This window comes from Pelodiscus sinensis, chromosome 5 (genome assembly GCF_052426305.1).
Source record: "Pelodiscus sinensis isolate ZL-2025 chromosome 5, ASM5242630v1, whole genome shotgun sequence".
NCBI classification, from domain to species: Eukaryota; Metazoa; Chordata; order Testudines; family Trionychidae; genus Pelodiscus; species Pelodiscus sinensis.
This window is the reverse complement of record NC_143056.1, coordinates 133,598,600-133,613,978: the sequence shown is the minus strand read 5'-3', so window position 1 is coordinate 133,613,978 and position 15,379 is coordinate 133,598,600. Positions and strand designations below refer to the sequence as shown.

At 51.4% G+C, this 15,379-nt stretch overlaps 1 protein-coding gene across 1 annotated transcript; it reads right to left on the bottom strand.

Annotated features, from left to right (window-relative positions):
• Positions 1–1,663: 1,663 nt before the first annotated feature.
• On the bottom strand, positions 1,664–14,796 carry LOC102454957 (up-regulator of cell proliferation-like). Its single transcript, XM_025181358.3, has 2 exons — positions 12,829–14,796; positions 1,664–9,601 (listed from the first exon to the last, which is right to left on the bottom strand). The coding sequence occupies exons 1-2, from the start codon at positions 12,905–12,907 to the stop codon at positions 4,920–4,922; spliced, it is 4,761 nt and encodes a 1,586-aa protein (XP_025037143.3). The 5' UTR covers positions 12,908–14,796; the 3' UTR covers positions 1,664–4,919.
• Between the last annotated feature and the right edge of the window lie 583 nt (positions 14,797–15,379).

Below are 15,379 nucleotides of genomic sequence, written 5' to 3'. Positions count from 1 at the left end.
CAATTGATTCCAGTGTTTGACCACCCTGACAGGTAGGAACTTTTTCCTAATGTCCAACCTAAACCTCCCCTGCTGCAGTTTAAGCCCATTGCTGCTTGTTCTATCCTCAGAGGCCAAGATGAACAAGTTTTCTCCCTCCTCCTTGTGACACCCTTTTAGATACCTGAAAGCTGCTATCATGTCCCCCCTCAGTCTTCTCTTTTCTAAACTAAACAAGCCCAATTCTTTCCGCCTTCCTTCATAGCTCATGTTCTCTAGACCTTAATCATTCTTGTCGCTCTTCTCTGGACCCTCTCCAATTTCTCCACATCTTTCTTGAAATGCGGTGCCCAGAACTGGACACAATACTCCGAGGGTATGTCTACACTACAATGTTAGTTCGAACTAACGGACGTTAGTTCGAACTAACATTCATAGCCGCTACACTAGCGCTCCGCTAGTTCGAATTTGAATTGAACTAGGGGAGCGCTTAGTTCGAACTAGGAAAACCTCATTGCACGAGGATTAAGCCTAGTTCGAACTTACTAGTTCGAATTAAGGGCTGTGTAGCCCCTTAATTTGAACTAGTGGGAGGCTAGCCCTCCCCAGCTTTCCCTGGTGGCCACTCTGGCCAACACCAGGGAAACTCTATGCCCCCCTCCCGGCCCCGGACCCCTTAAAGGGGCACGGGCTGGCTACGGTGCCCGTGCCAGGTGCAAGCCTGCCAGCACCCAGCCAGCAGACCCTGCACCTGGCACGGCACAGAGCCACCCACCCGATGTCCCCCAGCCCACCCCCTCTTCCCGGGACCAGGCTGGCAGCTCCCAGGAGCTTGCCCTAGACCGCAAGAGGCGGGCACCTTCCTGGGCTAGTGCAGACATCGTGGACCTCGTCCACGATCTCCGCACTAGGCACAGGAAAGTGGCCGTCTAAGGCAGGATAGCTGCCAGCCTGGCCACCCAGGAGCAGGTGTGCATGAAAATCAAGGGGGTCCACTGAGACCCCCGACCCTGAGCCCTGAGCTTAGAATGGCCGTCCTGGGTCAGACCAAAGGTCCATCTAGCCCAGTAGCCTGTCTGCCGACAGCGTCCAACCCTAGGGACCCTGGAGGGGATGGACCGAAGACAGTGACCAAGCCATTTGTCTCGTGCCATCCCTCTCCAGCCTTCCACAAACTTTGGGCAGGGACACCACTCCTACCCCCTGGCTAAGACTACTCCATGGACCCAACCTCCATGACTTGATCTCACTTCCCTTTCAACTCTGTTCTAGTTGTAGCCTTCACAGCCTCCTGCAGCAAGGAGTTCCGCAGGTTAACTATTTGCTTTGTGAAGAAGAACAACTTTCTCTTACTAGTTTGAAGCCTGCTACCCATTCCTTTCCTTTGGTGTCCTCTAGTCCTTCTTTATGGGAACTCATGAAGAACTTTTCTGAATGCACCCTCTCCACCCAACCCCTGCTTTTAGAGACCTCTATCCTGTCCCCCCTCCGTCTCCTCTTGTCTAAGCTGAACAGTCCCAGTCTCTGTAGCCTCTCTTCATCTGGGATCTGTTCCCAACCCCTGATCATGTTAGTTGCCCTCCCCTCTCCCAGCCTTTCTCTTCCCTTCTCCCACCTCCTTTTCCCAGTCTCCCCCAGTTTTGTTCAATAAAGACAGAGTCAATGTTGGAAGAAACGTTATCTTTATTTTGTACATCAATAAGAAGGGGGGCTAGGGAAGGGTAAGTGGAAGGAGGTGAGGGAGGAATGGGGTACGAGCCCCCGATGGGGAGGACTGGGCTGGCTCTGCGGGCTTCTGGGGGTGGAAGCTCTCCTGCAGCCCCCCGATTGGCCCCTCTCCCCAGATGGCAGCCTGTGGCAAGTGCAGCCGGGCTGATGGCCGAGTGGTGTGATGTGCCCAGTGTGGGTACTCCGGGCACTCCAAGCCAGGACTGCTTTGCAAGCGGGGCACCCCTGAGAACTGTCTGTCCGGGGTGGGGGTCGGGACCCTTTAAGCGCAGCCCTCGGCTAGCCTGAGACAGCATCTCCACGCTCTAAGTCCTCCTCTGATGCCCTGCCAGCACTGCTTCCGGCCATCCTTAAGCCCTGTTCAGAGTCCACTCAATGTGGACTTGCTAGTTCGAATTAGCAAAACGCTAATTCGAACTAGTTTTTAGTTCTAGACGCGTTAGTTCGAATTAGCTTAGTTCAAATTAACTAATTCGAACTAAGTTAGTTCGAACTAGTGCTGTAGTGTAGACATACCCCAACTGAGGCCTAACCAGCGCAGAGTAGAGTGGCAGAATGACTTCTCGTGTCTTGCTCACAACACTCCTGTTAATGGTGTATAGAATAGAATAGAATGGGACAATTACCTTCCGTGTGGTGCATACAACATGCCAGTTAGCCCAGTTAGTTACTCCTTTTTTTTCTTTCTTTTGCAAATGCACCACATTTTCAACTGGTGACCTGTGAAAATCCCAGATCCTCATCTGTGGCTGCTTGTCTTTTCAAGTGGTGCAACAGGACGTCCCCCAGGGGGTGTGACTAGGGAGAAGGAAAGAGAGTTTCTGCTCTGTGCTTTGTCCTGCCTGCGAACCTCACTGCCGATTTCACCTCGTTCCTCAGATCGCTGAGCTCTGCCGTGTCCACTACCGAAAGGAAAACGGTTACCGAGCTGTTCCTAATGGAGTTTGCAGCAGTATTACAGCCGCACCATGAAAATGCCTGTGCATTTCCTCCCCCACCCCCGCATCCTGTTCCCGAGCCGAACTGTCTTTCAGAGGGGCTGGATTTGTTTTCATGGCCAGAATCGATTTCTTCTTCTACTTCCTTTCCTGTTTGGCTGCGAGTCGCCCTGGCCTGTCGTCTTTGGCTGCAAGCCAAACTTCCTTCTAGCATCTCAGAGGGGTCTCTGGGTTAGTCTGCGACTTTAAAAAAACCAGTAGCTCTGGAGCACCTTAGAGACGAATAAACATATTTATACGATATCGGAAGCTTTCGTGGGCGGAACCCACTTCCTCAGATGAGAGCGGAGAAAAAAGTGGGAACGTCCAAATTTATAACAAAAAAAAAAAAAAAAAAAAAAAGAGAGAGAGAGAGAGAGAAGGGACGAGTTTGGATATTAGTTTTTCCTGATATCCAACCTAGACCTCCTCCACTGTAATTTGAGACCATTGCTCCTCATCCGATTATCTGCCTCCACTGAGGACAGCCCCTCTCCATCCTCTTTGGAACCTCCCTTCAGGAAGTTGAAGGCTGCTCTCAAATCCCTCCTCATAATCATAATCATCGACATCCTTATTGCTGACTATTTTCACTAAGTTCTTATCGTCGTTATTTAGGGTTTGATTAGTCATAAACTCAGTGCCTTGTGGCAAAAAACCCTGCACATTTCAGAAGCCATGGAAGATGGCTAAGTTTCTTAGATTGTTACAAAACCCAAACATGTAGTTGAAGAAAGAAACAGCTAGGAAGATCCTAAATCTTACACTGTTGATACAATAAACTCCTTAATTGTAATCAAGTATAAAGATGCTTATTTCAACACAGAGCAGATATATTAACTCTGAACGGTGGATTGATGGGGTTTTGTGTGAATAATTTTTTGCTCACTTGATTTTGCTAAGTATTGTCTTCTGTGGGGTACTTTTAAATGGGAAGGATGAACAGTTCATATTTATCAGCCAACTAGATTTTGTTTTGCTAAATTGCACATATAAACACAATTTTGTGTTTGCAGTTGATTAGAAAAAGTTTTGCATTAGCAATTTATGCAAATATTAGGTATTCAAGTGGACTTGCATATGAGACTGATTGAATCTGAGTTGAGAATGCATACTGATGTAATGTCTATGTTTCAAAGCATTTTTGTGTTGTTATATTTTGACTTTACAAACGAAATAATAGTACTTATTTTGAGTCCGAGTTAAGGTTAAGAGGTCCTTAGTGACTCCTTTTATTTCAGCCTCCTAATTAAGGTTATGGCAAAATTTTCCTTTCGAGGACGGTGTAAGAGTTTATTTTTCTTAGGGCTGAAGGGAATTATGGGTAGCCATGGCAAGGAATTCTGAGACTAAAAGATTGCAGCTTCCTTCCCTCAGGACTAGAGAATCCAGGGAAGGGTCCATTTGGTTGATGAGCCAGAGAAAGACAATTCAGGCAGGACCGTGTCGTGGTGCGTTCTGCACATGATATGGTTAATTCTATTTTAATACAACCCCTGGAATACAATTGCATTTAATTCACAGCATCAGGGGACAAACAAGTGAGCCAGGAAGCGCAAACTCTCTACTTCTGTGAAGTTTAGGTTCTGCCCTGGACCAGAACGTCGTCTTAGGAGTCCTTGAGCATCTCAGTGTTCGTAGGGCTATATATGAGTATGCTGTGCAAGGCTAAATGCTAGAGGCAGATGTAGATTTTTAGCGGAGCAATGGTAACATGGGCACCAGCCGCACAGCGTAGCCATGCTGACTACAAACCCACCCTGAGGCCTAGCTAAGCTGCGTCCACACTGCCCATGCTACCATGGCTCTGCTGGTATGGATACTATTGCTAAACTGCAGTAGGGCTGACAACCATGACAATCCTATTCTGTGCCTAGGAAGGGGGCGGGGCCTCAGGAGGAAGGGGCGGGGCCTCAGGAGGAAGGAGCAGGGCCAAGGACAATCAGTCCTCAGCACGGCGCACGTCGTGCTGCCCTCCCCCCCCCAGCACCATGTGAAGCGGCGTTGTGATGCCACAGTAGCGCTGGCAGGAGGTGGAAACTCCGGGCCCCCTTGAATTGCTGGGTCCAGGAGCAACTCCCACCTTTCCCCACTGTTGGCACGTCTGCTACATTTTATCATCAGTGGCTTGCCCCGCTCTGTGCTAGCTTGAGGAGTGCGGGGATGGACAGCCGGCCCCTTCCACCCGAGGCCCAGCCTAAGGAGCCAAGTCCCACCCATCTCAGCCCCATCTATTTATTTTAGTTTGAAGGTTTCCTCCAGGCTCTGCAGGGCCTGCTCTTGAGTGATCTTTTCCCAGTCCCCTGGGAGCTCTGCTGGTTCCGCGTTATACGCTTTGGCAAATTCTTGATTGAACTCCTTAAACACAAACTTCCAGTAATCAGAAGCATTGACGTCGGGATCAGGCTGGATGCGCCAGTTGGGGAAAATAGCCCGATACTCTTTAAAAGGATGGCCCTCCCATCGTGTCTCCAGGCACCGGAACATGCTATTGGAATGCACAGCAGTGGTGCATATTTCACAGACAAGTATCTCTGTTTCACTGCACCGATATTCCCCTAACCCTTGAGGCCGATGCACCGATGCAAAATGTTCGGTATGGTCGGCGCCTACCGCCTCGCAGGGCACTTTGCAGAACGGACACTGCTTCCCACAGCCAAACACTCGCTTGAAGATCTCGTCCTGCGGCTTCACTGACAGACGGGAGAGTTTAGACTTGATTTCCAAATTTTTAAATTCAGCTAAGATTTGGGACTTCAGCTCCAAAAGAAAAGCGTGAATGAAAGCGGCAAATTTCTCTGCCTTAACTGTGTTTATAAAGCGTATTCCCACTAGATCATCCTTGGAGATGACTAGGTCTTTCTGCAGCACTTTGCAAAAGTTGTCGAGAAAGACCAAGGTCGAATCTGTCTGATCTTTGGAGTTTTCCAGAGCACGTTGGACTTTCTCTATTGCTGCAGAGAGAATGTCTCTCTCCATATCTTCTAGGCTTTTCTGCTCATGGTAGTGACCAACCAGGTGTCCCTGTATCTGAGCTTTCACAAAACCTTCATAGTTTTCAATGTATTCCAAATATCTGGGAAAAGAATTTTCCTCCAACAATTTTTTTTGTGTAGTAAATTGGAAGACACCCCGGCTGGTGTAATTGATGGACTGTCCACTTCTGAGAATGTCATCTGCTATGGCTATTCCTAGCCTCTTGTTGAGGTAGTCCACCAGGGCGGGCTTCAGACACTGGTCACAGAAATCCCTGGCTCTCTTCTGACTGACCTCTTTGTCTGAGTAAACATCTTTCAGGATGGAGAAATACTGAAGTTTAAGTTTCTTCAGACTTTGCTGAGGGTCTGTTTCTCTCATAAAACTATTGTGGATCTTCTGAAATGTTCTAGCAGCTTCTCCCAGTACGTGCCGTTTCAGGTCAACTTCAAAGCAGCCACTCGTGTGAAGTTCTGAAACGTCCCCCTGTTGGAGTCTCTCGTTGATCATACCCAGCAATTCTCTGCAGTAGACTTCATCGTAGTCAGCTGTAGAATTTGCTTTCTCTTCAATGTAGGCAAGGCACTGGCGCATTAACGACATAGCGATTTCCTCTGCTTTCTGCCACTTTTCCTTTGTGAACAGTTCCTTCAAAGTTTCGGCCAACGTCAAATCTAAATATTCCTTCTTCATTGTGAAGGAACTTATGGTGTAATGGAGCAAGCTCCCGGCGTCTTGGTGCATCAGTTTTCCTCGATGCTCTAGGTCCTCTTCCAGCAGTCTTTGCATCTCTTGAAAGATCGGTCGTTTCACTGAAGAAAACAACATGGATTCGGACAACACCTCCCTCCACATGGCCTGGAATTCCCTCTCCAGTTCCTCATTGCTCAGTTTCTCCCCACGACTCCTGCAGTTTTCCAGCAGCTTGCCTAATTCTTGTTCGATTATTTTCCTGAACTCCGCCTCGCTGTGGTAATACTTTCCCAGGCCCTTTCGTCTGTTCTGGGCCCTTTCCAGCTGGTGGTGGAAATAATTGTGAAACACAGAGGCCGAGTTGCTTGTGTTCCTGATGAAATCTTCCTTGAGCTGTACCAGGTGTGTGCCCGAAGCGCCACCTTCAATGTATTTTTCAAAACACTCCAAAATCTTGTCTTCTTCATGCCGCAGTTTCTGCTTGGTTTCCCGGCTTATCTGGGTGAGGTGCTCGGTGTTCAGTTCATCGGGCGCCTGGTTCTGGAGGAAAGTTTCTTGCTCACACAAGCAGAGGTGCATTTTCTTTTGGAACTCCCATTCCAGTTCAGAAAACTTCGTTGATGCTACGTTATAGGCCTTGGTGGCGAGAGGATTTCTAAAGCTGACAATGAAGTTCTCATGCTTGAGCGCATTCCACAGGCTCCTGAGCCATTCGCTCAACTGGGGAAGGTTTTTGGGAGGAATCCCACCGGATTGGATCCGGATTAATTCCAGCAGGTGATTCTTCAGCTCCCCCACGCTCTTACTGTAGCCGGGGTTCACAGGTGCCACGGGAGAGACTCCGTGCCAGAGGCCGGGGAAGTACCACTCCTGTGTTTCTGGATCATAGTTCACAATATCTGAGAAGGTCACTTCTTTGCCTGGTTTTTCCATCTTTGCTGCAGCTTTGGTCATTTTGTCCAGCTGCTCCAGGAGGCGTTCCCCGTCCCTCCTGTGTTGTCCATGCGCTGACACATGACTGATGTTCTGATGCACAAACAAACACTGCGGGTTTTGCCCAATTTCCTTTATTCTGAGGAAGGCATGGACCACGAGTTGCAGAACAGCCTTCATGTCGGTGGCGTTCTCCATGTTGACGATGACAATGTCACTCAGTCCAACCACCAGCGTGGCCAGCTCGTTGTCATGTTCACAGCCGTCCTCCAGCTTGGCCGGTTCAGGGGCTTTCAAGCCTCCTGTGTCTATCACCAGGAGGAAATCACAGGCCAGGTCCTGCTGAAAGGTCTCTGCCACTTGGATGAGCGACATGAAGGCTCCTCGTGTACGTTGGCTGCTGCTCACTGCAAACTGCAGGCCGAACATGGTGTTGAGGAGGGTGGATTTCCCGGTGCCCTCCCCCCCCAGCACCGATAGAACCAGCATCCTGGACCTTCCCCCCAGCTTGGCATGGAGCTGAGCCAGAACATCAGTCACCCACTGCAGCGGGATGTTGGAGGCATCTCCATCGATCAGCTCCATGGGAAACCCTTCCAGCATCAGCTCAGCGGCAATGCCGGGGAGGTGGGTGAATCGTCTTTGGCTTTCTGCCATTTTGCCGCCTTTAACCATCGCGAGTTCTGCCTGATAGAACTGCGCCAACTCCCGCAGGAAATGCTCCGCCCCTAGGGAACCAGCCGGGATTACGTCATCCTCTTCCCGTGTAGGTGGGGCACCTGGAGAAGCACGACCCGGAGCTTGTAGCCTGGGACGTTCATCCTTAGCCATGAGCTCCAGCATCAATGTCAGCTCTCGGAGGAAGTGATGTTTTCCTGCGGGACTCAGCGGCTCCAGTCCATTGACAAACGTCCTCAGCCCAGCGTGAAGCTCGCAGTTATTCTGCTGGGTGTGCAGCTCCGCTAGTTTCCCTCTCAGCTGCGATTTGTAGTCTTCAGGGGGGACAGCGCCTTGGTCTCTCATTCGGCACAGCTCTCTTTCGACTTCCGTCACGGCCTGCCAGAGAGCTCCTTGGAGTTTCAGCATTTCTGTCTGGCAAGTCGCCACGTGTGGGGTGATTTCTCTAGCCCACGCCCTTGCACTCTGACACTCCTCGCAGTCCTCATCCACCTGCACACCTAACTCTCGTGCAGTCCTAGCCAGCACTTCCATAGTGACGCTCTTCTGGGAGGAGTCCATTACGCTGCGTATTGAGCGCTGGAGAATCTCCACTAATTCTGTCCCATTTGTGTCGTGGCTTCTCTCCAGCACGTTCAACTTGTTCAGTTTCAGCAGTGGGGCTAACGTATCGAGGGAACGCAGAGTTTCACTGCGTGTCTCAGCCAGGGCGCTGAGGATGAAGTAGTACTGAGTGGTGGATCCCTGCAGAGAGGAGAGCAGGACGCATTCTCTCTCACCGATGCTCTCGGTAACGATGAACACCGCTGAGGAGATCTCTGTTAAAAATCTGAACTGCAGCCAGTGTGACTCAATGTCCCCGCGCAGGTTTGTAATAGCGACGGGCTCGGGAAACAGATCTGAATTCTCCCGCCCGGCAGGGAAGTACCAGGCAATCTCGACCAGCCCGTCGGCGATTTCCCGCCGGACGTTCCCAGACTCCATGTCCCGATGGACAAAGAAGTCATGGGGCTGCTGGGCGGGGCTGAGAACCTCGTTGAGGAGCTGGGACTTGGAGAAGCGGCAGCTGCCCAGCCGCACAAAGGAGACGGTTGGCATTTGGGTGAGCACCAGGCTCTCCTCCCTGAACCCTCGGCTCTGTGCCAGGGAGTGCGGCCGCCACCTCCTCACAATGTCCCGCATGGCCCACAGCAGCAGGGTGCACCTGGGGGAGTCGAGGGCGGGCAGCAGCAGAGGCAGGGCAAACTGGCACATGGACATTCTGGACAGGATCTCCTGCTGCAGGAAACTGTCTGAGCAAAGCAGCACGGCGCAGAGAACGTCCAGGGGGTGCAGGGAAGCCCTCGAGTCCGTGTTGCTATGAGGAAGGATCTCACCACCCTCGCCTTGTCCCTCGTTCTCCTCACGGCCAGCTTGGTCACCAGGTGCTCCCTGCCCGAGGCTCGTGTTTCTGGCCGCCCCATCCAGAGCCAGGACCTTCCTCAGGAAATGCCACGGTAAATCCCCTACAGCCCGAGGAGTCCAGCTCTGCAGACTTTCTGGGTTGATTTCCTGAAGATCCCTCAGCCTCAGCTTCCTGCTTCTGTACGGCTCCATCTTCAGCCGGGACAGGATGTCCTGGGTCTCTCCCCTTCTCTCTGCAGGAACAGTGTAAAGCGTGAGCACGTTTCACAACTGATTTTTGTTTTTATTTTTTTACAAATCTCTTTTGACAGTGAGTGCTGGTGCAGGCTGGTGGTAGTGAAAATTGCGGCCCCCACTTCCATGTGAAAGAGAGGGGAAACTCGTAAAAGATTGTGGAGTACATGTGGGTGAAGAAATCATCCACGAAACTAAACTTCTCGGTTCTAGTTCCTTGCCTCTTCCGTACCTGGAAATCTGTTCTGTTCCCTTGTTTGCAAATTTTAACTAACCCACCTGTCCATCAAAGCAACAACTCGAAGCCATCAAAAAAACCTCTTTGTCCTAGAATCTTCAAATATGGTGAATCTCCTGTTTTCTACTGAGTCTGATAATTCACAATAAGCGTCAACTCCCATGCAATTTCTACCTCCTACAAAGGCAGTCACAGCAGCAAATTTCTTTAGGTAGTACTGTGAGGACAACTCTTTGCATCTGGAACTGTGAAACTCAAAGCCCATGAAACGTGTGCTTAATTCTGCATGAGCCAAACTGGACAATCGCTACGACAAAGGATTAATGGACGCAAATGAGATATTTGAAATGGCAACGCACAGAAACCTGGAGGGGGAATATTTTAACCTGCTTGGGCACTCATTAAGGGTATGTCTACACTAACCCCCTAGTTCAAACTAGGGAGGCTAGTGTAGGCATTCGAACTTGCAAATGAAGCCCCAGATTTAAATATCCCGCGCTTCCTTTGCATGTTCCCAGGCAGGCTCCATTTTTAAATCCCCTTAGTCCAAACTGACTGCCCACGGCTACACGCGGCAGTCAGAAGTTAATCCAAACTAAGTCCTTAGTTCGGATTAACTGTTATACCTCATTGCAGGATTTAGTTCGGATTAACTTCTGACTGCTGCGTGTAGCTGCGGGCAGTCAGTTCGAACTAAGGGGATTTAAAAATGGCACCTGCCCGGGAACATGCAAATGAAGCCCGCGATATTTAAATCCGGGGCTTCATTTGCAAGTTCGAATGCCTACATTAGCCACCCTAGTTCGAACTAGGGGGCTAGTGTAGACATACCCTAACGGATTTAAAAGTAGCTCTTCTTCTACAAAGAAATATCACCAACTATCTAGCCAGAGAAAGTGCAGGATTTATCTTCATATGTGAATTTGACACTGTTTGCCTGGGCTTGAATAAAGACATACACTGGATGACATATTATAACACCAACGTTCCGTACATTCCACACCCTATTGGCATCAAGAGTGAAGTATGGGAAACTTCCAGCCCGCCCAATTAATCCTACTAGCACCGGGAATACAACTGACAGGTTGTGGCAGTGCGTCGGGGTTCCCCGTCTATATCAAGAACAGATTCCACCAGCCGGTAGAATAGAGAGGGGTTTATTGCTTCTCCGGGATACAGCACAGCCTAGATACAGCGTAGTTACAGGAGTCAGGGTCAGGATGCCCCAAATCCCTTGAGTCGGGGTCCATCACCCCTCAGCTTTGGCTCTTCCCTTCATGTTTTCCAGCCAACAACTTCCCCTTCCCCCAAAACCTGGGGTTCGTCTCCACCTCCCTCCCTTTCTCTGTCCCCCTGGGAGGCTGCACCTAGGTGTCTGGGTTAGTATACATGTGGGTGAGTCAGTAGGAAGCACACATCACAGTGCAGGGAGACACTGGGTTACAGAGCAGACAGCCTCCTCACTACATCACACAGGTCATATTTTTCTTCCTCTCCCTTATTATTCTAAAAGTCCCCCCCATTTTTTCCTCCACTGAAGCTGAGGAAGTGGGGTTTGCCCACAAAAGCTCGTGATACCAGATACTGATGTTAGTTTCTGAGGGTATGTCTACACGAGCAGCATTTTTTCAGAATAACGGACATTGGTCCGGGATCACATAGTCCACATCTACACTGCAAGCCCTTTTTTTTTGTTTTTGTTTTTGCTTTTGTTGAAAACCAAGAGGAGGAAAAATGTAAAACCTGGATCTGAAGCGGCAGCATATACCTAAAATCAGACGCTGTGTCTACATTGGCATGATTTTGCGCAAAAGCATGCGCAAAATCTTGCCACCTGACTACACTGGCTGCGAGTATTTGTGCAAGAACACTGATGTTCTAATGTATAAAATCAGTGCTTCTTGCACAAGTACTCTGACTCTCCCGCTTACGGATAAGCCCTCTTGTGCAACTGGTCTTGCGCAAGAGGCCAGTGTAGACAGGCAACATCAATTTCTTGCGCAAGAAAGCCCGATGGCTAAAATGGCCATTGGAGCTTTCTTGCGCAAGAGAGCGTCTACACTGGCACGGATGCTTTTGTGCAAAAGCACATCCCAGTGTAGACGCTCTCTTGTGCAAATGCTTTAACGCAAAATCTCTTGCGTTAAAAGAATTTGCACAAAATCATGCCAGTGCAGACGTAGCCTAATAGTTTTCTGGAACCTTCTTTGCCAACTCCTGATATGCCTAAAGTACAGTAAAACTCCAATAGTCCGGCTCCAATAGTCCGGCACTCCTGATAGTCCGGCATCAAAATGGCAAGAGCCTAGTGAGTGAGCTTCAGCAAAAAATGAGTCACAAGGTAACAGCGGCAGCAGCTGAACTGAGCAAAAAGAGTAAAAAAGGCTTAAAAAACCTAAAATATTACAGTATACTGTATACAGTATGTACAATAAAAAGGGTTAAGAACACTTTATATACAGTATATAATGTATACAGTATATATATAACCATCTTATAGTACCTCCTGATAGTCCGGCATATTTGATAATCCGGCACCACCTAGGTCCCATAGGTTCCGGATTATCGGAAGTCTACTGTATATGGAGAATTGAATCCTCTCTCTCTAGGCCAGGTCTACAATGGCAGAGACAATCAATACATGAATTTTGTAGCCGGAGTCGATATACCTTGCATCAATTTTCTGGGGTGGTCCCACAGTGGGAGGTTGATGAGAGAAACTCTCCTGTCAACGTCCCTTATTTCTTGCGACAGTGAGGAGTACTGGTGCTGCTAGAGGCGCCCTCCGCATTCGATTTAGTCAGTCTTTGCTAGACTCTCTAAATTGAACCCTGGAGGATAGATGGCTGGAGCATCCAGCCTCTGGTAAGTGGAGAGGTGGCTTTAGGCTCACACACTCAGATAAGACAAAGCAAAGGCTGTGCAGGAAAGTTTCAGATGTGTGACAGTCAGAGAAGGGGTTTTCTCCCTCCAGCTGTTGTTTCTTACCAGATCCTGCGGTGTTCGTCAATCTTTCTGCCAGGCCGTGCTGGTTGATGGCCCTCTGCAGCTCCATTGTCACCTCCATCCTGTGTCAGGCTTGTCCCCTCAGTGAGGTCTCTGGGCTCTGCCCCTTGCAGTGTGCTCCGGGGGTGTTTCCAGAACCTCCTTGTGACTGTCACTCCCTTTGGATGCAAACGCCTCGAACTCTTGGCCCAGGTCGTCCAGGTTTCGTAACAAACGGTCTCTCACCGTCTCCTCTGTGCTGCTTCCTCACCCGGCGGAGCACAGGCTCACGAAACTGCTGCTGTGCAGGCTAACAGGAAACCCGACGATGTATTCCCAGAAACAAGGCAAAACCGAAACTGGTCACATTCCAGAGCAGGCTGTGTGCAGCAGCCCTCCCCTTCGCCCCTGCCTCAGCTCTTCTCCACACAGTGTGCAGGAGACCACAGTTGTGTATTTCACTCTCCCGCCCCCGCCAATCCATAAACTGATCCGGCCTGCCAAGCATTTCTCTCCGGCCCGCCCAGCTGATGTGCAAAGTTACAGCTGGCAGCGTGTTCCGCCGCCCCTCCCACACCGTGCTCCCCTTCCAGATTCTCTTGCGGCTGAGCAGAGAGGTGGAGAGGGGGGTGCCGATGTCAGGCTGTCCCCCCGGCTTCTGTACCCCATCTCTGCAGCGCGGGGGTCGGGGAGAGGGAGACACACAGCGGGGATGCAGAGCTGGGCAGCTTTGCCTCTCCGCTCTGAGTGCCGCACACGCTCAATCGGCGTCACAAACTCGGTCTCGCGCACAGTGTCCGTTTCACACGCGCACGCTCTCTTGCTCTCTCTTTCGCCTGCATGCCCCCGCTTCCGCCCGAGGCCACGCCCCTTCTGGTGGGACCTGGAACCAGCCTGTGACTGAGGAAGTGGGGAGTTTTGGGGGCTCAAAGGGGGGTGTTCCATACAGGGGGGCGCTCCGTGCCCAGGAGTTACTGGTTCAATGTGACAAAGGGGGGGGGTTGTTGTTTCAGAGAACAGCCCAGAGCTGGAGCCGGGGTGTCTAGGAGCCTGGTGACCCCAGTCCTGTTCAGAGGACGGTTCTGGCCAGACGACAGACAAGGGGCTGCAGAGGGGACCCCAGCAACCAGCCCAGCTGGTCCCAGGAGGGGAGAACATTGGACAGGGAGGGAGGCGGAGAAGAGGGGCCAGGTGACCCTCTTACCGGGGGAGAAGACAATGGATTTGGGGGGGGAGGCTGTTGCTGGGGTATTGGAGGCTCTGCTGGGAGACGGGGGCTGTTTTGGGGGGACAGAGCAGAGCAGGCAGGACTCAGCTGGCTGCAGGGGGGTCTCACGTGGGGCTGAGGGCCCAGGCCGACTGGCCTGAGAGACCCGTTGCTGTGTTCAAAGCTCACTAGACCCTTCTGTTTGGTGCTGGCTGATAATCGCTCTGGTCTAGAGAACAGGGGGGCGCTATGCCTTCTGGGAATGGAGGCCCCAGGCATCCAGAGAGAGTGGACCCCCCGAGGGGGTCACGGAGGAGGCAGGCAGCTGAGTGGCACCGTCCCAGAGACAGAGAGGCAGACCCCCCAGGTGAGAGTGGGCCCCGCACGAGAGGGTTGCCGTACTGGAGTGGGCTCCCTAAGAAGGGGCTGTCTCACGGCTGCTGGAGTGGAGTGGGCTCCCCGAGAAGGGGCTGCCGCACTGAAGAGGGGGGTTCTGCCCCCGAGCCGAGGGGCCGAGTGTGGGCACCGCCTGTGAGCCATGACAGTGACCACCTCCCGAAAGTCATGACGTGGCCCCCCTCCGAAAATTAGAGCCTGCTCCTGCCCCAAACGAATGTTCCCTCTAATATTTTTCCGTCCATGTGTGGAATAAATTGTTTTATATGCACCTAACATTGTTCGGATGTGCACCACCTGGAGCAACACACACTGCCGGTTGTGGGTGCTCTGATAATCAGCCAGGTGGCACTTGACTCTCTCCTGGGCACCCACCTGCCTGTTGATGCTGAATGGCTGCTTTTGAGCTCTGAGGCGCTTCTGGTGGGTGGAGATGTGACAGGTTATTAAGCCTCATTTCACCCAATTCACGCAGCGTCTGGGCTCATCTCGTGTCCTCCAGAGGGAGTCTTTCCAGTCTGGGGCATCAGAGAGTGTAGCCGTCAGTGTCCCCCCCCCCCGAAACACTCCTCCCCCCAAACCTTTCCCATGCTGCTCCAGCAGGCCAAGCAAGGAAGCCGGGCTGGCCCCCACTGCTCCCCAGTCAAGGGGAGAAACCCAGAACTCCCCTTCTTCCCCAGGCTGCCCCCAGCCAAGGGAAAGGGGTGCCGGGCTCTCACTCCCCTCCCGATGTGGCTGATTCTGGGGGGCAAGGAAAGAGCCAAGCTGGGCAGGGAGAGCAGGTGGGGTCAGCGCCGTGCAGGGGGGTATCCGTGTCCTGGCCTCCCCACCTAGGGGTCTCTGGTGAATCTACCCCCTGCAGCGTCCACTCCCAGCCAGCTCCCCCCGTTTCTGGATCAGTGGCTGGCAGCCTCTTAACTCCTCCTGCTCGTACTTAAGAACATCACTTAT